We start from the raw sequence: 26,002 nt of genomic DNA, 5'->3' as shown, positions 1-26,002 counted from the left end.
CACACAAGTCAATAACATCAACAAAACTCACCTTTCATGCACAACGTTAAATGTTTGGTGGACAAAATGAGACAGAAAAAGAAGTGGCATAAAACACGTCCTAGAAAGTCGGAGAAAGTTATACATGTAAACAAACTAAGGTGAGTTCAAGGACCGCCATAATTAGTAGGACAAAACGGCGCTCGCCAAATACTCGAATCAGTGAAGCATGTTTAATATAAACAGTGTGCTTTGTAACAATTAGGGAGGCTTGTGTCATGTTTGTCCTCCTACAGACACCATTATAAAACAAAAAATAGATTTTTTTCCTCTCATCTTTTTCCATTTTTCATAAATTTTTTAAAAAGCTCCAGAGAGCCACTAGGGCGGCGCTAAAGAGCCGCATGCGGCTCTAGCCGCGGGTTGCCGACCCCTGGTATATACAGTACACGAATTATAGCCACATGACATTCATGCTAATAGGGTGGTAACGTTAAGCACATTACGTAATTAAACTTTTTTTTTTTCAAAGTTAAAAAATAACATCGACAAATAAATAATTTTTTTAATTTCATTTTTTTTTTTGTTTATTGATATCGCCTGTCATAATTCCAAAATAAATTGTTACTTTTGCTCTTCCAATGGACTGCAGAGAACCTCTTACACAATGCAAGAGGGCAATGTTTTCCTTTAGTAGACAACCACAACTCTTGTTAACCATTAGCTTAGTAGCTGGAACTATCCATCCATCCATTTTCTACCGCTTATTCCCTTTGGGGTAGCGGGGGGCGCTGGAGCCTATCTCAGCTACAATCGGGCGGAAGGCGGGGTACACCCTGGACAAGTCGCCACCTCATCGCAGGGCCAACACAGATAGACAGACAACATTCACACTCACATTCACACACTAGGGCCAATTTAGTGTTGCCAATCAACCTATCCCCAGGTGCATGTTTTTGGAGGTGGGAGGAAGCCGGAGTACCCGGAGGGAACCCACGCAGTCACGGGGAGAACATGCAAACTCCACACAATCATTTTCAATATTGCTATGAAACCAGACAAGAGGGTTCCCCAAAGTGAGCTGTGTGACCCTTAAAATGCGTTAATGAGACAAGGCAGTGGAGGGGCAGGAAAGAAATCCTGGAAATGATGTACTAAAAAAAATGACCAATCACAGCTGACGCGAAGTTGAACATTTTTGGAGGTGCACGTAAAGGTCAGCCGTATGCTTCGGGGGGGGGAGGGGCCATGCAAGCTACATGTGCTTCAAGCACACCTGTGAAGTGAAAACCATTCCAGGTGACCATCTCTTGAAGCTCATCGAGAGAATGCCAAGAGTGTGCAAAGCAGTAATCAGAGCAAAGGGTGGCTATTTTGGAGAAACGTGAATATAAAACATGTTTTCAGTTATTTTACCTTATTTGTTTCACGGTGGCAGAGGGGTTAGTGCATCTGCCTCACAATACAAAGGTCCTGAGTAGTCTTGGGTTCAATCCCGGGCTCGGGATCTTTCTGTGTGGAGTTTGCATGTTCTCCCCGTGACTGCGTGGGTTCCCTCCGGGTACTCCGGCTTCCTCCCACCTCCAAAGACATGCACCTGGGGCAGGCCCGGCCCTAACCAATCTGGCGCCCTAGGCAAGTGAAGTGTATATACTCACAAGAAACCGAATAGCTTTATCTTTGACCCTTTTTTTTTTTACTTACAACTATACCTAATATATAAAGGGGTGGACAAGTGACTATTACCTGCAGGGCAAACATTAGCTAACCAGAAGGCAATAACAATGTGAACAAAAAACACCTGCTTAAAAGATCTAATACCTGAGGAATGTAAGGTGGGAGTACAGTAATTACCTAACGTTACATTATTATTTTCCATAACAATTTAGCCCCCTCCACAATATTAACCCGACGTTAAAACAGAACTAGCTATTTATTGATTAGCAATTGCCGAATCATGTAACATTAGCTTAATGCTAACAAGCCAGGTTACTATCACATTCTGTAACAGACAAATAATTTCATGTAGGCTAACGTTACCTACCTTCTACCTCTGTCTTTTCTCGTTTCTACTCCTCTTCTTTTCTCTTTTTTTCTTCCTTGGGCACCTGACAGTTTTGGCCGTTTTGACATCTTGTGTTGATTTTTTGATGTGTCCAAAAAGAGTCATGATACGGGAAGGGAGGGGGCGCACCGTGCGCGGGGGGGGGGGGGGGGGGGGGGGGGCGTAATGTTGTAACAAATAATATTTCTATTAAATAGGCTTTACTTTGCATTTTAATTAACGTGGGATTATTTTTTGGATTTAGAAATAATAGTACCAACTTTTTCTTTTCTTTTTTTTTTCTCCAACATTTGTGGCACTGGCGTGGCGCCCCCTGATGGACGGCGCCCTTAGCATTTGCCTATACGGCCTATGCCACGGGCCGGCCCTGACCTGGGGATAAGTTGTTTGGCAACACTAAATTGGCCCTAGTGTGTGGATGTGAGTGTGAATGTTGTCTGTCTATCTGTGTTGGCCCTGCGATGAGGTGGCGACTTGTCCAGGGTGTACCCCGCCTTCCGCCCGATTGTAGCTGAGATAGGCTCCAGCGCCCCCCGCGACCCCAAAGGGAATAAGCGGTAGAAAATGGATGGGATGGATGGATGTTAAGTACATAACTCCACATGTGTTCATTCATAGTTTTGATGCCTTCAGTGACAATCTACAATGTTTATAGTTATGAAAATAAAGAAAACCCATTGAATGAGATAGTGTGTCCAAACTTCTGGCCTGTACTGTATATAAGATTTTATTATCTTCACGGCTCCCCTTAAGTTTGGCCCCGGGGATTCGGCTGGGTCTCAGTCATAAAAATACAAAATATTAGAAATATAAAAATATGTCATATCATTTATTATTTTATTATTCAATAACAGCTTCAGGTCTATATAATGATATAGAGTAAAAAAGAAAAATAATTATGCTCTTTTTGTCAAAGAAAATCAATTTTTTATGGCAAAAACAAAAAATATTTTCCTCCCAAAAAATGTCAAAGTGGATTATTGATGTGAAGTAATTGAAGCCTTAAATAGTTCAAATATTCACAACAATATTTTGATTTAATTGTATTCTTTGAACAATGACATTACAGTTATTGGGGATCCAAAGAGGCCCCACTCATAAAAGTGATAAAAAATAAGTCATACATTTTTTATTTATTTTTTTTTTACTTTCCACACTTAAATCTCTAGACCAACTTCAAATCTATTTGTCGATTTTAGTGGGGTTTTTTTAGTTCTCACGTTTGTTTAATGCACTTATTGTGTTGAAAACTTTGTTTTTTATATAGCAAACACAAAATATGCAATATTTTCCACACAAAATATTTCAAAGTGGAATACTTGATGTGAAGTAATTGAAGCTTAAAATAGATCAATAATTCATAACATTGATTTTTATTCATTATTTTTTGAGCAAAGACAGTTTTAAAAACAACAGCCCACATGGCAGCTTTGTGATATTACAGTCAACATTGCAACTTGTTCTCGTTACATTTCACCTATTTGCTCTTTTTTGTAATAGTATTTTCAAAATGTGCTGCAGGCCATTGAAAATTAGCTGTGGGCCATTTGGCCCCCACGCCGCACTTTGAACACCTCTACTTTTGGGTAATAGGACTGAGTGAAAAAACAAGCACACCACACAGTGTGACTTCAAACTCATTTTCCTATTCTAAAAGTATAGTTGGAATAAAGAGTACCACAAATATGTAAAATAAATAAATAAATAAATTCTGAAGAATTTACTCAATATTTCATGTTATAGTGTAATTTTAGGTAAAACAAGGTACGGTTTACAGTGTTCAAGGCTGTGAAAATATATATTTTAAATTGTACTCATCAAATATGCAATCGGATAAATGTGCAAAACACTTTGATAAAAAAAAAAACATTTTACAGATATTTATTTGGTTTTATTATCTCCTGGGGACTCAAATAGCGGTAAATTCAGTTGAACGATCTGGGAGCTGTTTTAGCAGCAATTTTCATTTCCTGTATAGATGTATAGTATTGACCAGGTGTTCTATTACTATTGTTCATGTAGTTTTTTTTAGTTCATTCCATCCATTCAGCTGTCTCTCTTCAACCTCCTTTGAGATTCATCCCAATTCCCTTCTTCTCTGTGGGTGTTTAGGCTTCATCTTGCCCCTGGGGGACATCCACGCAACTAAAAGGGCTGTGGGTTCAGTCTGCTCCTGCCTTGAAAGTTAAACTGAGACAATGCTCGCTACTGTGTAGCTTTACTTGTAAGAGACTGACGAAGATGTCAGATAAATACTGCAGACAACATATTGATGCCGGAAAATATGAAACCGATGGTAAATCAGCAGGAATGCATCAAATTAAACATAATATCTTCAAAATCAATATATTCGATATTATTTTTTTCTTAAGATGTGGACTTATAGGACCCATTGAATACAGTACTTAACTGATATCTCTGAAATTACATTGATTTACATGACATTAGAAACAGGTCCACTTATAGGAAAGAGGGTTTTAGACTGGGCAAGGTGGCAGCCTCTGCCGTTATCGGCGTATAAAAGTGAGCTCATCATCATAAAATACACCATGAGTGTCATGCTGTCGCCGGGTGCTATATATTTGTCCAAATGTTATATTATTTCTATACTTTATTGATTTCTGAGCTGAAAGCCAATCCATCAATCCAGCAATAACTCGTCAGCAGCTGGTCTTAAATCCACAGCTCAGGAGTCCAAAGCCAAGCCCTGCCAAACTGAGTTACAGCTGCCAAAACGGTCATTAGTCACAGTTGTCGGCAGCATCTTTCAGCTCCTGGAGTAAGTAATAAAGCAGCTATGGGGAGAGAGTTTAAATTTTTAAATGTCGGAACATAACTACAATCAATAAGTCTCAAGGTAACTGTATAGTTGCAAATGTTTTCTATTTTGTATTCCTTACCGAGGCATTAAAGTATCTTAGTGCATGCTCAAATCCATGCTTCAACACTGCATTACACCAACATTATTGACTGCGTGGCTCATTTCAAGTCTGTGTGTTGTATTTCTATCGTGCAAGATAGGAATTATCATTAAAAAAAAATTGTGGCAAGTGGAGTAATTTGTGCATGAGCAATATAGTAGAGTGTAGACCAGGGGTCGGCAACCTTTACCAGTCAAAGAGCCATTTTGACAAGTTTCACAAATTATAGATAACAATGAGAGCCACAAAAATGTTTTGAAATTTAAAATTAAATTACACTGCATACAAAGTTATTTTTTTGCTTTGTTCTATGTTTAAACCAAGGGTCTCAGACAGGCTACCCACACCATTATATGGAATTTGAATGCTGGTGCGGTACGCAGGTTTTTTATGAATGGCGCTTGTCAGCGTCATGCGTGCCGTGATGGTACAGCATATGGCACCCACTACAACCAGCGTGCCTGATAAGCCACACGTTGTATGGGACTTCCGCTTGCTCAAGTAGGTGACAGCAAGGCATACTTGTTCAACAACCACACAGGTTACACTGACGGTGGCGGTATAAAAAAAACTTTAACACTCTTACTAATAATGCGCCACACTGTGAACCCACACCAAACAAGAATGACAAACACATTTTGGGAGAACATCCGCACTGTGACACAACATAAACACAACAGGACAAATACCCAGAATCCCATGCAGCCCTAACTCTTCCGGGATACATTATACACCCCCGCTACCAAACCCCGCCCACCTCAACCGACGCACAGAGGTGTGGGGGGGGTTTGATGTGAGACTAATTTGATTGGTGAGACTAATTTGATTGGTGAAAATGACGCTGATTAGCTAAAACATGCGCGGGACGTTGCGGGCATAAGAGACCGTGCATAATTTCCAAGAATTGCACATTGTTGGAGGGCATGTATAATGACATAAAGTGAACGTAAACTCTTCTATTTGCACCTTTATCTAGACCTGCACCAACATTTCATCGGTTCTCGCCCATGCGTCACTCATCTACAAAGCTTCTGTATGTGAGAAATGTCTCTGGCATGCGGTATTCGTGCTTGGTAGAGACAATTACAATTTGCCTCAAATGTGTGTTTTCAAATATTTTCACAAGTCCTTGTTGGTTGTGAGTGTATTTTGTAAACAGAGTTCCATCAGGGGGAAATAACAACTGTGAGATGAGTTCCCACATTACGAACAACAACAACATAATTACCACACACTTGTTGCATTCTGTAGCTCCTGTGGTCTCCGGCTAAATCCCCTTGAGTTGATTGAGTTCATTCTAATTTATATTTTCACAAAACTAGCATGTTTGCAAGAATGGTAAAGGTTGTAAAAGAATGAGTGACGCAAATGGCCTCACCTCCGTGCACGTAGTCATGTAGGGTGCAGTCACAAGGACCAACCAGATGGATCAGACTGGACTGGCTGTATCCGACTGTGTGTTTTTCTGCAATCAAAATGAACAACTAATATAAATCTTGTCCATGCACGCTAAAATTGTCAAAATTGCTTATGAGCTGCATGACAGAGACAGCATGCTGTACTCTTTCATACATCCTCTGTTTAAAAGATTAAAATGAAATTTCAATAATTCATTAAAGGGGAACATTATCACAATTTCAGAAGGGTTAAAACCAATAAAAATCAGTTCCCAGTGGCTTATTTTATTTTTCGAAGTTTTTTTCAAAATTTTACCCATCACGCAATATCCCTAAAAAAAGCTTCAAAGTGGCTGATTTTAACCATCGTTATATACACCCGTCCATTTTCCTGTGACATGACATAGTGATGCCAACTCAAACAAACATGGTGCATAGAACAGCAAGCTATAGCGACATTATCTTGGATTCAGACTCGGATTTCAGCGGCTTAAGCGATTCAACAGATTACGCATGTATTGAAACGGATGGTTGTAGTGTGGTGGCAGGTAGCGAAAACGAAATTGAAGAAGAAACTGAAGCTATTGAGCCATATCGGTTTGAACCATATGCAAGCGAAACCGACGAAAACGACACGACAGCCAGCGACACGGGAGAAAGCGAGGACGAATTCAGCGATCGCCTTCTAACCAACGATTGGTATGTGTTTGTTTGACATTAAAGGAAACTAACAACTATGAACTAGGTTTACAGCATATGAAATACATTTGGCAACAACATGCACTTTGAGAGTGCAGACAGCCCAATTTTCATCAATTAATATATTCTGTAGACATACCCTCATCCGCGCTCTTTTCCTGAAAGCTGATATGTCCAGTTTTGGAGTTGATGTCAGCAGGCCAGGGAAGCTAGGGTCGATATTCTTCTCTTGATCATCTTCGGTGGCATAAGGGACGGTGTGAGCCAAGACATTCAGGGGGTTTAGCTCGCTCGTCTGCGGGAACAAACTGCCGCCATTGCTTGCCGTGCTACCGAGGTCCTTGGTCCCTGAATTGCTCACACACTCCGGCAGATTCAATGGGGGTCTGGCGGCAGATTTCTTTGACTTTATCGTTGGAAATGCATCTGCTTTGAGTGTCGCAGGATATCCACACATCCTTGCCATCTCTGTCGTAGCATAGCTTTCATCGGTAAAGTGTGCGGAACAAACGTCCAATTTCTTGCCACTTTCGCATCATTGGGCCACTGGTGCAACTTGAATCCGTCCCTGTTCGTGTTGTTACACCCTCCGACAACACACCGACGAGGCATGATGTCTCCAAGGTACGGAAAACAGTCGAAAAAACGGAAAATAACAGAGCTGATTTGACTCGGTGTTTGTAATGTGTTTGAGAAAATGGCGGATTGCTTCCCGATGTGACGTCACGTTTAATTCGCCAAAATTCACCCATTTAGAGTTCGGAAATCGGTTAAAAAAATATATGGTCTTTTTTCTGCAACATCAAGGTATATATTGACGCTTACATAGGTCTGGTGATAATGTTCCCCTTTAAACAGTCATCCTGCGGTTTTCATACCCCACTTTTTGATGAAAATTTTAAACACAATTTTGCATTAGTTTTCATACCGTCTCAACTATCGTACGGTCCAACATTGTGCATAACAAACTAATCAGATTGCCCGCGCATCATTTTGTGGAATACCTAGAGCATCCTTCGCATCAGTGACTCGGTCTCTGTGCTTTTTCATCTTATATTGAATATGACCGCAACCTCGAGAAGGACAAGCGGTAGAAAATGGGATGCAAAATAAGCCATCTTGGGGCCAAAGAAAGTTGCAAGTGAAAGCATTTGGATAAAAGGGAAAACTGTTGGAGTTCAAGAAAGAACTCGTAGCAAAGTACGATTCCCTCCCTTTCTGCCGTCTTCGTCAACAAGAGTATTCAATTAAAGGTCAAATAAATGTAAAATGTTTGTTTATCCATTTCATTTGTGATTTATATGTATTTCACATTGGATTTAGTTTACATTAAATCTTATATGAAAAAATAGTAACATTTTTGTACAATTCGGTTTTCGACTTACCTTTTGGAGCAAATTACTTAAGAAAATATCAGTACCACAGTACATTCTTTATTTTTTGGGATTTTATTGTGGTTTCTTTTAAGTTACCTGGTTGCTTTGGAGGCGGCACAACTTCTTCAATCCTTTCCTTGGTTTTCAGTCTCCCTGCCTTCTGAGCCTCGTAGCGCTTTCGACCCTCCTCCTCTTGTTCGCTGCTATCATACTACACATACATTTATAATACATTCAAAGGAACATCAGCAACACACACACACTACTAATTCTAAATCAACTAAATGGAGTTAGAATTTCTCAAAGTGGAATTAAAATGTGCATTTGACATTATTTTTTTGACCAAATAGCCGCTCTTATTAATTAATGCCTTCTCTTCATGACGGAGAAAAGGCTGGTAAAATGCCAAAGTTGTGTGTTACGGTCAGAGTGGCACGCGTTTTCTACGTACCTTGATGGGCGGCACGTCCATGATCTTGTCGACATTCTGCAGAGAGCAGGAGACGTACCACAGCACGGCCCGGTTTACCAGCTTTTTGGCACCTGCAGTCACAGAAGAAAAGGTCATCGTCTTCCTTCTACCTGAGGAAAATGTCACCAACAATCTTGAAGCTTTCCCCTCCCAATAAATAACAGAGAATGCTTTTTGGAAAGTTTAAAAAAAATGAGTTTTTAGTCCCAGAATGAAGAAAAAATCAGTGATTAGCAGGGAGAGAAACCTATAAATAGTTGCAAAAATGGACATCGTGCTCTGACATTGAGAAATAACAGCATGACAAATGTGGACACAGCCTTTGAAATCTCGGGTCAGATATCCTACAAAATATTTCCAACAGTTTTCCCATTTTTTTTTAGAAATAATTGCTGAAACTCGAGTAAATATTTACTTCTTTAGTGGTAAGTGGTTTGCAGAACCCATCGTGAGATTTATCTGACCTTTGACCACATGTTCATGTGGTCATAACCAGTGTTGGGACTAACGCGTTACAAAGTAACGCGTTACTGTAACGCCGTTAGTTTCGGCGGTAACTAGTAATCTAACGCGTTATTTTTTTTTATTCAGTAATTTAGTTACCGTTACTACATGATGCGTTACTGCGTTATTTTACGTTACTTTTGATGTAGTATCGGCTAGAAACAGAAGCGCTGCGGTGTCGTTCTTCTGAATCTTCCTCTGTCACAAGCCGGAGAGAAGAAAAGAGGCGCGGTCTATGTGTGTGTGGGTGTGGGTGTGGGGAAAAAAAGTTGTTGGCACGTTCAGTCCACACACAGCGTGGTCATGGCGAGCGGAGTAACGGAGGAGCTTGAACGCCCCCGCCATTGAATCGGTGTGTTTATAAGTGCAGACTCGGTTGTGCAAAACGAGGGTTTTAAACACATGCTGAATGTGCTTGAACCACGTTACGACATCTCGTCGCGCACCCACTTCAGCAATAAGATTGTGCCAGATCTTTATGAGCAGGAGAAGAAAAAAGTTGTGGATGAACTATCCCGAGCATCATCTGTTGCGCTCATGACAGACGGGTGGACGTTCAGCGGAACTATAAGCGCTCACTTCATCACAGCAGACTGGGAGATGAGAAGACACGCCCCCTCTACGAGAGTCACCTTGCGCAGGTACTGACACAAGCAGTGGAGGACTGGAAGATAAAGATATCCCAGTCACACGTGATAATGCCAAAAATCAAATAATTACAGAGAATGAGGCAGGACTGGGACCACAGATAGGTGCTTTGCACATGTAGTGAATTTGGCATCACAGAAGGGAATCTCAGTCAATAGGATGGAGCGCCTATTTGGGAGGATCAGGAAGGTTTCTTACTTCCACCCAAGCACAACAGCTGCTCATGTGCTTAAGACAAAGCAAGAAATGCTAAAGCTGCCTGCTCATACATGATGTCCCAACGAGGTGGAACTCCACTTATGATATGTTGGAGCAGCAGGCAGCTATATACTCTGCATTGACCCACAACACCCTGAAGACAAATGTCACCCTGTCTGATGATGATGTGAGAGTGGCAGGTGAGGTCCTCCAGGTGCTTAAACCCCTCAAAAGTGTTCCATCTCTACTGAGCACTGAAACTTCACCATCTGTGTCAATGATCCTGCCACTGAAAACAAGTATTCTACAATCCATGGCTCCAAGTGTGGAAGACAGCAGCATCACTCCAGATGTCAGGCTTTATGTTTCAAGGAAGATGATGTGCCTTCTTATGTTGCACTTTAACTTGTTTTTTATTCATGGTCATTGGTCCAAGTTTAAAGAAAGGAGGAATGCCTTTTTATGTTGCACTGTTTTTCATTAATTATGTTAAAAGGAAAATAAAAATGTATGTCAAGTTGATCAACAGATTGTATTATTCTCCAGTGCAATAACAGTACTGAAATGAAGGCAAAAAGGGAAGTAACTAAATAGTTACTTTTCACAGTAACGCATTACTTTTTGGTGTAAGTAACTGAGTTAGTAACTGAGTTACTTTTGAAATAAAGTAACTAGTAACTGTAACTAGTTACTGGTTTTCAGTAACTAACCCAACACTGGTCATAACCACATATATCTCAGCCATATGAACAGTGCAGAATCTAAAATATAGCAAGATCCATTTTTTTTTGTGTTAGACCATGTTTTGTTAGTAATATACCAACAGAACAATTTGATAAGTATCAGATGTCCTGATCAACATTTTTGGCTTCCGATGGTGATCTGAATTTTTAACCTCAAATTCCGATCCGAATTTGAGTATTGATGCATTACTGTGACAATACATTATAGAAGTGAAAATGTTTTATAGCAAGTACAGTGGGTTTGGAAAGTATTCAGGCCCTTTTTCACTCTGTTTCATTGCAGCCATTTGCTTAAAATCAAATAAGTTTAATTTATTTCTCATTATTGTACACTCAATACTAACCTGACTCTCGCCAGATCCTCGCTGAGCTCCACACAAGGATCTGGGACTTCTCAATAGAAGATGTATTTCAGAAGGCGGGGCCTTGTAAAAAAAATCATTGTATGTCATTGGATAAACCTGACCCAATTGAGCATCTTTAGAGAGACCTGAAAATGGCTGTCCACGAACGTTCACCATTCAACCGGAATGAACTGGAGAGGATTTGCAAGGAAAATTTTAGAGAATCCCCAAATCCAGGTGTGAAAAACTTGTTGCATTATTTCCAAGAAGACTTGTGGCTATACTAGCTCAAAAGGGTGCTTCTACTCAATACTGAGCAAAGAGTCTGAAAACGTCCATCCATCCATCCATCTTCTTCCGCTTATCCGAGGTCGGGTCGGGGGGAAGCAGCCTAAGCAGGGAAGCCCAGACTTCCCTCTCCCCAGCTACTTCGTCCAGCTACTCCCGGGGGATCCCGAGGCGTTCCCAGGCCAGCCGGGGAGAGAGATAGTCTTCCCAACGTGTCCTGGGTCTTCCCCGTGGCCTCCTACCGGTCGGACGTGCCCGAAACACCTTTCTAGGGAGGCGTTCGAGTGGCATCCTGACCAGATGCCCGAACCACCTCATCTTGGCTCCTCTCGATGTGGAGGAGCAGCGGCTTTACTTTGGGCTCCTCCCGGATGACAGAGCTTCTCACCCTATCTCTAAGGGAGAGCCCCGCCACCTGGCAGAGGAAACTCATTACGGCCGCTTTTACCCGTGATCTTGTCCTTTCGGTCATGACCCAAAGCTCATGACCATAGATGAGGATGGGAACGTAAATCGAGAGATTTGCCTTCCGGCTCAGCTCCTTCTTCACCACAACGGATCGATACAGCGTCCGCATAACTGAAGACGCCGCACCGATCCGCCTGTCGATCTCACGATCCACTCTTCCCTCACTCGTGAACAAGACTCCGAGGTACTTGAACTCCTCCACTTGGGGCAAGATCTCCTCCCCAACCCAGAGATGGCACTCCACCCTTTTCCAGTGAGAGTTGAAGATCTTGGCCAGATGAAGCCATCAGGACCACATCATCTGCAAATAGCAGAGACCTAATCCTGCAGCCACCAAACCAGATACCCTCAACACCCTGACTGCGCCATAAAGGTTATGAACAGAATCGGTGACAAAGGGCAGCCTTGGCGGAGTCCAACCCTCACTGGGGTCTGAAAACGTATGACCATGTAATATTTCAGTTTTGTTTGAAAAAATTTGCAAAAATGTCTACTATTCGGTTTTCTGTCAAAATGGCGTGCTCAGTGAAAATTTAGGGGGAAAAAATAACTTTTTGATTTTAGCAAATGGCTGCAATGAAACAAAGGGTCTGAATACTTTACGTAACAACTGTAACTAAAAGTAAACACAACAACACGTTTTTTTATCATGCTTATCTTATTAGATTTGGAATTTGTCACTATTGATGTATGACACATTCAATTTGTGGTATATACACAAATTTATTTATAACAAAATAAACTGGCTGGTGCACAATAACTTGAAGCAAAAATTACAATTGGTTTCCCATTTAAATCAAAGCTTTCCTGTGTCCAGTGAAATGTTCCCTGAATTTGAAAACAATAACAAACAACAACAAAAAGTTTGTTGATAATAAAAACAAGACAAAATAAATTGATTGTCACTTTAGTATCATTTATATACTGATATTATACTAGGAAACTATAATACCAACATCTGGATCAATCACCTCTAATTTACATTAAAGCTTTAGTGGTTAGGTCCTTGCGTCGTCCAGCTACAGTAGAAGTGTGTGTGTGGCATGTTTAGCCATTCGTTTTCCTCTAGTCAGTCAGTGATACTTGGAAGAAACATTGTTTATTTTCCATCATGGTGGCGAGGATTAGTATAAATTGTTTAGGCAGACTGTAGGTTGAAATGTTCTGCTGCTTTGCCTCGCAGCACCAAGCAGAAGATCAGAAAACGAACCTTGTAGAAATCACATCACACAGCAATCAGGCGGAGAGGTTGGCATGGTGATATCTGTTCTGTTCTGCCAACACTTTTGTCACTTAATTCACTAACAGAGAACTGGAGGCTATTTTAAAGCGTTCAGGCACGTACTCACGGATGCACCCATGTAAGGATTACTCATTTTGGTGGAACACATTTAAATTCCTGTTGTATGTGATTCATTATTCCTTTATTATTAACCGTATATTTATTTAAATATATGATAAACATGGAGAGGGTAGCACATGCTTAAAGTAGACCTCTATTGGGGAGTATAATTTACATTTTACTCCCGAGTTTAAACCGCACTGACAGCTTGGCAGCGTTGCCATGGCGACCACGCTTGTCTCCTGCTCCTTCCATTAGCTTCTGTCCTTGACCTCCACCAGGAAGTTGCCCACAGACATCTGTATACATCTTTGACTCTCCCAACTATGACTGAGACTCTAGTCTATTTTTGGTCACAGCCGGATTTTTTTAAAGTGAACTGGCGGGTGGATCTCCTGGAATGAAGCATTCCCAGTTGGATAAATGACCTTAAAGGCCTACTGAAACCCACTACTACCGACCACGCAGTCTGATAGTTTATATATCAATGATGAAATCTTAACATTGCAACACATGCCAATACGGCCGGGTTAGCTTACTAAAGTGCAATTCAGATTTCGCGCAAAATATCCTGCTGAAAACGTCTCGGTATGATGACATCAGCGCGTGACGTCACAGATTGCAGAGGAAATTTTGGGACAGCATGTGGCCAGCTATTAAGTCGTCTGTTTTCATCGCAAAATTCCACAGTATTCTGGACATCTGTGTTGGTGAATCTTTTGCAATTTGTTCAATGAACAATGGAGACAGCAAAGAAGAAAGCTGTAGGTGGGAAGCGGTGTATTGCGGCCGACTGCAGCAACACAAACACAGCCGGTGTTTCATTGTTTACATTCCCGGAAGATGACAGTCAAGTTTTACCATTGGCCTGTGGAGAACTGGGACAACAGAGACTCTTACCAGGAGGACTTTGAGTTGGATGCGCAGACGCGGTACTGTGAGTACGCATGCAGCTGCGGCTTCCAAACATTTGATCGCTTGCCCGTACGTGCGTGCCGCTATGTGCATGTCACGTACGTAACTTTGGGGACTTTGGGGAAATATATGTGCTGTATGAACTTTGGGGAGGTGAATGGTACTTTGGGCTGTGGGATTGAGTGTGTTGTGCAGGTGTTTGAGTTGTATTGGCGGGTTACATGGACGGGAGGAGGGAGGTGTTTGTTATGCGGTATTAATTTGTGGCATATTAGATATAAGCCTGGTTGTGTTGTGGCTAATAGAGTATATATATGTCTTGTGTTTATTTACTGTTTTAGTCATTCCCAGCTGAATATCAGGTCCCACCCGCCTCTCACAGCATCTTCCCTATCTGAATCGCTCCCACTGCCCTCTAGTCCTTCACTCTCACTTTCCTCATCCACGAATCTTTCATCCTCGCTCAAATTAACGTGGAAATCGTCGCTTTCTCGGTCCGAATCGCTCTCGCTGCTGGTGGCCATGATTGTAAACAATGTGCAGATGTGAGGAGCTCCACAGCTTGTGACGTCACGCTACTCGTCTGCTACTTCCGGTACAGGCAAGGCTTTTTTTATCAGCGACCAAAAGTTGCGAACTTTATCGTCGATGTTCTCTACTAAATCCTTTCAGCAAAAATATGGCAATATCGCGAAATGATCAAGTATGACACATAGAATGGACCTGCTATCCCCGTTTAAATAAGAAAATCGCATTTCAGTAGGCCTTTAATGACCAGAATCTAATGAGGGAGATTCCTTCTGCATCAGATGACCATGTTGTCCTTTAAAATGTGCCCTATTGTAATTTCCACTTAAGACTGTGCACTGGATAATGAGTATGCTGCAACAAAAAGGGGTGTAACGTGTCATCAAAGAGTAAAAATGCATTTCTTTCAATATGCATCATAACAAAAACGGTAATATTAAAAAAATGGATAGATGTTGATTGTCCAACTCATACTGAGTGGTATACACAAGCAATGGAGATGATATCAGTAGAAAAAAACTGCATTTAGTTTAGGTAATAATGAGTCATATACAGTGTTGGGTTAGTTACTGAAAACCAGTAACTAGTTAGTTACTTTATTTCAAAAGTAACTCAGTTACTAACTCAGTTACTTACACCAAAAAGTAAAGTGAAAAGTAACTATCTAGTTACTTCTTTTCTTCTTCCTTTTTTTTTTTAAGGCTCCCATTAATGCCCTTTTAGCCTTCATTTCAGTACTGTTATTGCACTGGAGAATAATACAATCTGTTGATCAACTTGACATGCTTTTGCATCATTGAACTCTGCTAAGCAATGTGGTCTCCATACAACACACAAAGACAAAGATATGTTTCAAAGGGCCAATTTATTTCAGGCCCAGAACAAATTGACAAAACTATTTTAAATAGTTGCAACATAACATACATAAGTAACAGACAGCATAATAACAGCATAGCTGTAAACCTGGCTTCACCCAAGGAAGGCACACATGACATACACAAAGCCTAACCAGACACTTATTTTCTCTCAAGGAATTCGGAAATAAAAACATGTATTCAGGAGATCAACACTGTACTGACGCCCAGAACACACTACACATTTCCGCAGTTTTAGTTTAGAGATAAGGAAAGATTGCCCTGGCCCACTAGGATTCCTCTTTATGTTTGTGAACTTTATAGTCTATACATTTAGAGTGATGTGATAATCAAACACTCTAGAAGTCTAGAATGAAAGAGTATATAAGAGAATTGACAGAGTGTGTACCTTCAATGATGAATGATGAGCAGAGGCAGAGTTTGGAGTGTTTTCTTTAGCTTGCTTTCCATGTTTATGTACTCACTGTCCAGGTATGTAGAACATGTTTTCCATGCCATTTGCTGTTTGATGCCGGTATCATGCTAATTAGTTGCCTGAAAGCGGGTGACTCCACTGTAGAAATGGCCTGCATGTCTTTTAGCACATACACTGCAATAGCTCTGTCAATGTTGTCCTGGCTAGCAGTCCCTCCGTTAAAATCCTTAAGTGGAGCTGAAGTGGCATCTGAGTCTGTCTCTCTTTACTAGCTTTGTCGAAGCATGTTGCTTATGTAGCTGTTTCAGCAGATTTGAATTGGTTTTGGGCAGTATTCCCAGGCGCGGTCACTGCTGCTGCTCACTGCTCCCCTCATTTCCCAGGGGGTGATCAAGGGTGATGGGTCAAATGCAGAGAATAATGTTGCCACACCCAGTGTGTGTGTGACAATCATTGGCACTTCAACTTTAACTTTAAGTAGATGGAATCTTTGATCCAAGACACAACTTACAATTAACTAAAATGTTCTTTTCTTTGTGCTCGACAAAAGAAAAGTATTGAGAATGTCTCCATGTTAAGAAACTCGACTTCTGGCTTCGCCATGATATCTTGTTAGTTGTTATGAGAGTAGCGTATGTGTGTGTGTGTGTGTGTGTGTGTGGCCCTTTAAGATATGACACTTCATTTTTTGTCGGTCTATACGTTTTTTGGTTTGCTGTTGTTTTATCCTTCTTCTTCTTCTTGTCCTGCACCCTTACTTTTGTTTCACCTCCTGTTTTGTTTTGTTTTGCAGTGACTTGACTTCTGAGTCCTATTCTCCTCATTTATTCCTGGTTGGCAAAAAAGAGGCTCCCCTGTCCCTGATTGCCAATCAAAAAAATTTAGCTTCCAGTGTCGCCTGTCTCTCGACGCTGGTTCAATTGTCTTATGTCTCACGTTGCCGTTTGCACAACCTACTGTATATCATTTACCTTTTCTTCTGGACTTTGCCTACCATCTCTGTATCCTGGTGGTCACCCCAACAGCTGAAATGCCCCACTGTGACATGTTTTGCTTCTGCTCCTTGTTTCGGGTATTCACAATGTCAAGAATGGGAAAACTTTCTTCCACATCAACAGGATACCATCCCCTAGCTAAATTATCACACCCTGTGTATACACATCCACTCAAAAATAAATAAATAAATCAGGCTTCGCTACACATCTTAAAATAAATTCCTGCATTCTGCCAACAACTATCCACTACAGACAATGCAAGTTAGCCAAAATTATCAAACTACTGTATGTGACTAATGCTAGCAGTGCGATTATTGTCAAATATGTGATCGGCATTGCCAATTAATGCCTTTTAACGCGAATTCCCAGGCTAAAAAACAGCCAGCAGCTAATTATGTGTCTCCATTCAGTGTGGAGCCGCTCCCCTAAACTAATAATGAGCACCTCCGTTTTAGCAAATAAACTGCATTTCTTAGTGCCTTAAGTATAATTTCATGTAACATTATCAGTGGAGAATGAGGCTAAACATGGTACACATCGAGAGCAAGCTGGGAGCAACCATGTTAACATCCACACTAACCGCTAAGATAGCTGTTGTAACAACAAGAAATACGTGTTTTGTCAACTTTAATAAGTCTAGAACCATGTTGCATGAGACAGTAAGCTGGAGGGCAGATCGATCCATAAATTGGTGGCGTCGATACCAAGGGTAGTATTAGTATATGATCGATACAAGAGTGATAAAGCCAATGTTTTTAGTCTCAAAATCAGGTTTTGTTGTTTTTGTCATACTTGCCAACCCTCCCGGATTTTCTGGGAGACTCCCGAAATTCAGCGCCTCTCCCGAAAACCTCCCGGGACAAATTTTCTCCCGAAAAACTCCCGAAATTCAGGCGGACCTGAGTGACGTGTTGACAACACACAACAACAGTGTCTACCGTAAAGCAGTTCGTCTGCCGTAAACAGCAATGTTGTGACACTTTTAAACAGGACAATACTGCCATCTACTGTACATGCATATGTGACCCACCCATAATGTGTCACATTTTTGTGTTGATTTATTTATTTTATTTTGTGGTTTGAATTCGTTTTTGGAGCTGTCATTACACATTTATCAGTATTCACATTGGTCAGTAGGGGGCAGTAGGGCGTTTCTTCCCAATTGAATGCTATCACCTGCAGACCGGAAGTGTCTTGTCATTCTGATGAGAGCGACCAGTCTGTGAACAATTGAAACGTCCTGTGTGCTTTTTCCTCCTGTATAACAGGTTAGTTTTGGTGAATCAACTCACTGAATAATATCCATGTGATCTTTATAAGTTTAAGTACACATTCTGATGGTGGAGCCTAACTCTAAAGTGTTTGTGAGTTGTAGTTTGTAAATGAACACTGAAATTCAAGTATTTATTTTATATATATATATATATATATATATATATATATATATATATATATATATATATATAGCTAGAATTCACTGAAAGTCAAGTATTTCTTATATATATATATATATATATCTTAACCACGCCCCCAACCACGCCCCCGCCCCCACCCCCCACCTCCCGAAATCGGAGGTCTCAAGGTTGGCAAGTATGGTTTTTGTTCATGTTTACAAACTCAAGGAATAATTCCCTTACACAGTAGGACTTTGAGAGCAAAAACCAAAAGATTGAAATTAGTAGTAGAGCAGTTTTTACTTTTATGTAGTTATTGTGTACTATTTTGTTCCTGTTTTGCGCAAACAATAGTTTGTAATAAAAGAGAATAAGGTACTAGTTTAAATATGGTGTTGATATTGTTAAACTGTCAATAACACACACCGTAAATAAATGGAGAAATGTACACTTTATATGTGTGATCGGTATTGGTATTGGCCAATCTCACTCATGAATGATCGTATTCAAAAGCAGAAAACCCTGTTCGGAAGATCTTTGGAAAATATGGTTTATTTATCCTTATTAAGAATAACTACTTAGCTCAACAGAAGTGGCGGTTTTACAATGATGGACTCCATGAACGGAAAATTGCACTTTGGCTCCAACAGCAAAGACAAATTGCACTTGACCATCTGGGCTCTATTTTAAACAATACAACTTTGCAAGAACCAAAGTATTTGACAAATAAAGTGCAGCAGTCAGTAAATATCTTTGAAACTTGGATGGAAAGGGCAGAATAGTCCAAAGCAGGCATTCCAATCGACATCAATCCCACGTTAGACTAAGTAGCAGTAAAGCATTCAAATGTTAGTCAAAAATGAAGCCAAGTTAAATTTGCTGTGAGACAACATGAAAATTCTAATCTGCCAAACAACAAATTCCAGGATAAAATCCAATAGCTCTAGGTCGTTTTACTTTGTGATTCATTTAGTTTTTATACAGTCTTTATCCTATGTTTTTATGAAACATAAAAAGTTTTTCTGTGACCTGCATATTCTGGGTTGAGTCACTGTCGGCTAACTTCCAGTATGGTAAATGGTAAATGGTAAATGGGTCGTACTTGTATAGCGCTTTTCTACCTTTTTAAGGAACTCAAAGCGCTTTGACACTATTTTCCACATTTATAAAGTATAAAGAACAATCAGCTATGGGAAGCTGAATGCATCCCTGCTATAACATGTCAAAAAAGCCATCTATTATGGATACTTAATAGTACAAATTACCTGTAGTAGATTGTGCATGCAGTTCCAATTACAAGACATTAGAGTGTGTTGCAGTCTTTGCCATTAAGCTACATCTAGTCTTTTGTTGCGCCCTAAAAAGTGTTAACACTGTAAATATTGTACTCGATACACACCAGCTGTTTGATGGCAACGTGTATCTTAAATGTAGTTTTCATTACCGCATTTAGGTGTTAAAATCGCCATGTAAAATTACTAATGATAATTAGTAAGAAATCTATGGCTAATTCAAAATTAGCATTTTGAAAAGTGCAGCCTAACTATACGTTCAAGTATTTTCTTTCAGGCATACTTGCTTTGTTGGCATGGAAAATTGTAACATTGCCTAGATTTTTAGTCGCATTAGCAGTCCATTAGAAATAAAGTACAGATCACTAAAACTTGAGTTATTTCTCATCTTCACTTTCTACAGAAAGAAACTTAATGTGTTGTTAATACAAGTTAAAAACAAAACAAACAAAAAAAACTCAGGTTACAGTTGCTAATTTTCCAATCCTGTCCTATAGGTGGCAGTATTGTGCAAAAAAAAATTACATCTTTAAAAGTTTTTACATTTTAACATTTATGAGGACTATGAGTTGAAGTTTTTTCACCAAATTTATATTCAAATAAAAAAAAAATTTTTTTTTAAATACAATGGCCAATCGGGGGACCTGCGAAGAATTAAAGTACGAAGGGTGACCCTTATTAGCTACATCCGATTCAAAAGGGTGTTATAATCCAGCCGTGGTCATGTAAGCTTTAAGGCAATTAGTGGATTAGTGAGGCTGGGTTTGACTGTTGTAATGTGCAGATATACTGTATGTCCCCCACAAAGTGCTCAATTTTAAAAGGCATGTTTCAGTACTCCCACAGTTGCTCAAATACTACTCACCAGTATCTTTTATCTTGCAATCTTGGAGCAACTTGAAACCCCTCCATCCTTTTATTGCTTGCCTCTGTCTTTCTATCCAAAATCAACCCTTGCATCCACATGCAGTTTATCACTTGACTTATTGCTATCTATAACTCCGTCTGCCCCTCTCTTCTCCCCTTTGTCTCTTACGCAAGAGGTTTTAGGCCTTCAGAGCACATAAAACCTGTTTCATTTTTTTTTTCTTCCTGCAGCGTGTTTCATCCTGAGAGACATGGCACAGGGATGATTGGTGTTAGTGTTTGATCCCCCATCATCAAGAACACATATTTTTTTCCCCCCATTGTGCTGAGCCAAGGTTAAATTACTTTTAAACTCAGGCACACTCCCGCCTGAGGGAGGACAAAGATGACTTGATGCCGAAGGTTTTTGGACGGTGACTATTACATTTTAGGTGATCATGTTTGAAGACGCTACATCATACAAGTGACATGCAAGGATTCAATTACATGTTAAATGACCCATCAGGATGACAGCAAGGACTGTCATGCTTATTTGAAGCCTTACCCATAATGCATTACTCAGCTGTGTCTTTGCATGCGTACATGAGCCTATATGTGTGTATGTGGGGCTGTACAAATTATGTGTGTATACTGCGTTTATGCAAAACAGACTGCATGTAATATGTTCCATTGTGAGTAATGCCTGATGCGTGTAACGTTTGCACCTGCATTTTTTTAATGAGTTTTACTCTGTAGACACGTGTATTGTACATATAAAAAAGCTACGTGTGTGTTTGCGAGACTGCACATCTGTGTATAGTTTGTGCGCATGTGCGTTGTGCACAGCGGGGACAATCATCACGGCTTGTGCCCACAGTAGGCAGGCTCCCCCTGGGGGGCCGTGACTGAGGCCTGCCTGATGTGATGCTGCCTGACTGACTGTGGAACCTGAATGCCTGCCTTCTCGTCACTAACACACACACACACAAGATACTCATTAATGTTTGCATCCTAAAGAGCCTGCACAAGTACGTGTGCGTGTATACTTCCCTAAGAAGCACGTATGCTCACAATAAGACTAACATTGAAACTGTACATATTTGACAGAGAATATTTTGTTCTAGCCATGATGCAACATGGAGTCAGAAATGTGAAAATACGTAAAAGAGGACAAGTGTGTGTGTTCTTGATGTGTGGGAGCAAGAAAGGTCTACGCACAGCGTGTCAAGACGCACATTTCAGCGCATATGTATGTGTGTGTGTGTGAGACGCGTTCAGGTACACTCACTTGGCGTCCATGTGTAACTGGACCACAGTGTGTGGGGCCTGATGCTAAGCCGACATGACAGAAGCAAATAATGTCTGCTCCCGTTATCTTCTCTTCCCCCTCGGCCCCGCAGGAACCTTTTAAAGGGCCAAGCGCTGATACAAGCACACAAGCAGACACGCACAAATGTATGCAAAACATGTACATGCATACTCCACCTACATATACTGTATTGTTTGCATATTGCGAACAAAAAGAATCAATCTAAACCCATATTACCAGACTTTTTTTTAGTTCTGCACCCAATACATTGGGACTATTGAGTTATAGTGGCACAATGTAACTAAATGGTGCAAATTGTCATGTCTGTGTAATCATGTTTTGTTTTAGTCATGTTTTGTTTTGTTTAGTTATTGGACTCTTTAGTTTCTGGCTTTTCACTCCCTTGTCTTGTTTCCATGATTACCCATTAGTTTCACCTGTTCCACGTTTGGACTCATTGTGCATTCTTGTTTGTCACCATAGCAACCCATTAGTTTTCACCTGTCACGTCACGCACCTGTTTCACGTTTTGAGTCACGCACCTGCTTTCACTAATCATGTCTATAGTATTTAAGTTCATTGTTTTCAGTTTGTCGTTCTGGCGACATCCCACAATTATGCTCTACACACTCTTCATCCTCTTAGATCCTGCTTCATGTCCCATGCCAAAGTAAGTTTTTGTTCCATGTTTATAGTCTTTTTGGTTTCATAGTTTGTTCTCCGCCATTGTGCGCGCCTTTTGTTTACTTCCTTTTTTTGTAGTTATAGTGTTTAAAAAAAATGTACTTACATTCCCGTCTCGCCCGAGCCAACTTTCCGTTGCATCCCGGAAAAGCAAACACCCAGGACCAAGTCATGACACAAATATCTTTGAATTAAGTTTGATTTACCTATAACACTGAGGCTACCTGAATAAAATATTTGAAAAGAGCAAATAAAAACATACAAAAATCAAAATGAATAAAAAATACATTTAATACATAAAACAAATGAAAAATATTTTATATTTTATTAAAAATGCAAAAACCTTATTTGCTGTGTTTTGGAGTCAAATGTTAGATTTTGCTTGGAAGTCCAAAATCTATGACTCGACCTTAAAGCGTTACAGTCAAAAAGTAAACGTGAAAACCGTGACAAGCTAATATAGTTCAACCAAAATGTCAAACAATTATGAGTGAAATCCCCAAAATACTTGCTTTGGTCACACTGCATGGTATAATGCCAACTTCGTTTTTTCTGTTAGAATTTGATATTTTTATGTAGTCCTTCATATTTCAAAAAGAGTGACTTCCATTTATGTCGAATGTGAACGGAATGCATCAATTAAGTGACCCACTTGTGCACAAACCACAACGTTACACGTGTGTTTTTCTGAAGTAATCATGGCCCCAATTCATGTAGCTCTCAGTCCTGGCACATTTGTGGCGTTTAACAGGAGATTAAGGCCCAATCCCAATACACCTCCTCACCGACGACCACTAGCCCTTACCCACACCCTCGGAATGAAGCAAAAAGGGGTAGATCTTTGTAATCTTCCCTAGGAATTGGGACACCATTTTCTACGTCACTGCAGAGTTTACGTCGGGCACGTAAGGGACTACATAGTTACGTTTGCACATACGTCCCACCTAGAGTTGTACCGACACCAATATTTTGGTACCAAAATGTATCTCGTTATGTATTTCAATACTTTAAAAAAAAAAGGGTACCACAAAAAATTTCATTATTAACCTAATTTGAACATTTATGATAAAACATGTTTCTTATTGCACCCAAAGAACAATTTTAAAAGATTGCAATTCTTTATAAATAAAGTTGATTTGATTTAATTTAAAAGGCACATTAAACACATGGGCTTTTCTTATTGCACTCAAAGAACAGTTTACATATTAGATAAAGCCTGCCATAATCTAGAATTAGGTTAAAAAAAATGCTTTGACATTGTATTAAAGGCCTACTGAAATGCGATTTTCTTATTTAAACGGGGATAGCAGGTCCATTCTATGTGTCATACTTGATCATTTCGCGATATTGCCATATTTTTGCTGAAAGGATTTAGTAGAGAACATCGACGATAAAGTTCACAACTTTTGGTCGCTGATAAAAAAGCCTTGCCTGTACCGGAAGTAGCAGACGACTCAGACGAGTAGGGTGATGTCACAAGTTGTGGAGCTCCTCACATCTGCACATTGTTTACAATCATGGCCACCAGCAGCGAGAGCGATTCGGACCGAGAAAGCGACGATTTCTCCATTAATTTGAGCGAGGATGAAAGATTCGTAGATGAGGAAAGTGAGAGTGAAGGACTAGAGGGCAGTGGAAGCGATTCAGATAGGGAAGATGCTGTGAGAGGCGGGTGGGACCTGATATTCAGCTGGGAATGACTAAAACAGTAAATAAACACTAGACATATATATACTCTATTAGCCACAACACAACCAGGCTTATTTGTAATATGCCACAAATTAATACGGCATAACAAAACCTCCCCCCTCCCGTCCATATAACCCGCCAATACAACTTAAACACCTGCACAACACACTCAATCCCACAGCCCAAAGTACCGTTCACCTCCCCAAAGTTCATACAGCACATATATTTCCCCAAAGTCCCCAAAGTTACGTACGTGACATGCACATAGCTGCACGCACGTACGGGCAAGCGATCAAATGTTTGGAAGCCGCAGCTGCATGCGTACTCACGGTACCGCGTCGTGCGTATCCAACTCAAAGTCCTCCTGGTAAGAGTCACTGTTGTCCCAGTTCTCCACAGCCCAACGGTAAAGCTTGACTGTCATCTTCCGGGAATGTAAACAATGAAACACCGGCTGTGTTTGTGTTGCTGCAGTCGGCCGCAATACACCGCTTCCCACCTACAGCTTTCTTCTTTGCTGTCTCTATTGTTCATTGAACAAATTGCAAAAGATTCACCAACACAGATGTCCAGAACACTGTGGAATTTTGCGATGAAAACAGACGACTTAATAGCTGGCCACCATGCTGTCCCAAAATGTCCTCCACAATCCGTGACGTCACGCGCTGACGTCATCATACCGAGACGCTTTCAGCAGGATATTTTGCGCGAAATTTAAAATTGCACTTTAGTAAGCTAACCCGGCCGTATTGGCATGTGTTGCAATGTTAAGATTTCCTCATTGATATATAAACTATCAGACTGCGTGGTCGGTAGTAGTGGGTTTCAGTAGGCCTCTAAATGCTTCATGATTTATGGTTGCCAATTTTGATCTATACTTTAAGACAAATACAATTATATTAGTAAATACAGAAGGCTAAAAGTACACGTAGCATGTAAAACACACATAGTTTAAGATAAAACACAAATGAAAAAGTAGGAATTTGCTAGGAAATTCAGTCAATTCACTTGCAATATTTTACATTACGTGGGCTGTTCGGACTGCGCTACTAATTTTCAACAAGCCAACCAGCTGTATGCGTGTCTCGTACCTACTGTATATGTAGGTAATTTGATAATGAAACATTTATTTATTTGGTAACTACCGGGTACAACTAAGATGCACAACACAATCAACCAGCAAGTGTGTAATAAGCACAATGCTTACAGTATAAACACTGTAGGGCACAACAAAAGACAGGACTGGCACATTCAGCTTCATGGCAAAGACTACTTCCTGGTTAGACATCACACCATAGTCTATACCAGTGCTTCTAAATGATTATTATTATTATTATTAACCCCCAACTTGGCAGAAAAAAAATGTTCACGCACCCCCACCCTCCACAGTGACTATAAACAGTGTAATTTGTCTACAAAAGTGTTCCAACTATACCTCTGCATAACATTGTAAGCTTGTTAACATTAAAATAAACACACCAGCCTTTCATTGTCTCTTATCATGGTTACAGTGAAGCAAAGTGCTACATACGCTTTATCATGTCCTGGTACAGCAAAAAATGCATGTTCCGAGGTCACACGCGTCCCACCTGGCACTGCACCGCGCCCCCCCAGGG

General features: G+C 40.4%; 1 protein-coding gene across 2 annotated transcripts in view; it reads right to left on the bottom strand.

The window, feature by feature from the left end:
- The window catches only part of acot7 (acyl-CoA thioesterase 7), a 115,677-nt gene that overhangs the window by 64,321 nt on the left and 25,354 nt on the right, over nucleotides 1-26,002 (bottom strand). For both annotated transcript variants that reach the window (XM_061975694.1, XM_061975684.1), the window contains exons 4-6: nucleotides 8,889-8,980; nucleotides 8,534-8,648; nucleotides 6,344-6,430 (exon numbers count right to left, since the gene is read on the bottom strand). In XM_061975694.1, coding sequence (XP_061831678.1) covers nucleotides 6,344-6,430; nucleotides 8,534-8,648; nucleotides 8,889-8,980 — 294 coding nt within the window. The remainder of the gene's footprint in view (nucleotides 1-6,343; nucleotides 6,431-8,533; nucleotides 8,649-8,888; nucleotides 8,981-26,002) is intronic.

The sequence above is a fragment of the Nerophis lumbriciformis genome, linkage group LG01 (genome assembly GCF_033978685.3).
Source record: "Nerophis lumbriciformis linkage group LG01, RoL_Nlum_v2.1, whole genome shotgun sequence".
Taxonomy (NCBI): Eukaryota; Metazoa; Chordata; class Actinopteri; order Syngnathiformes; family Syngnathidae; genus Nerophis; species Nerophis lumbriciformis.
This window is presented reverse-complemented; position numbering and strand designations above follow the sequence as displayed.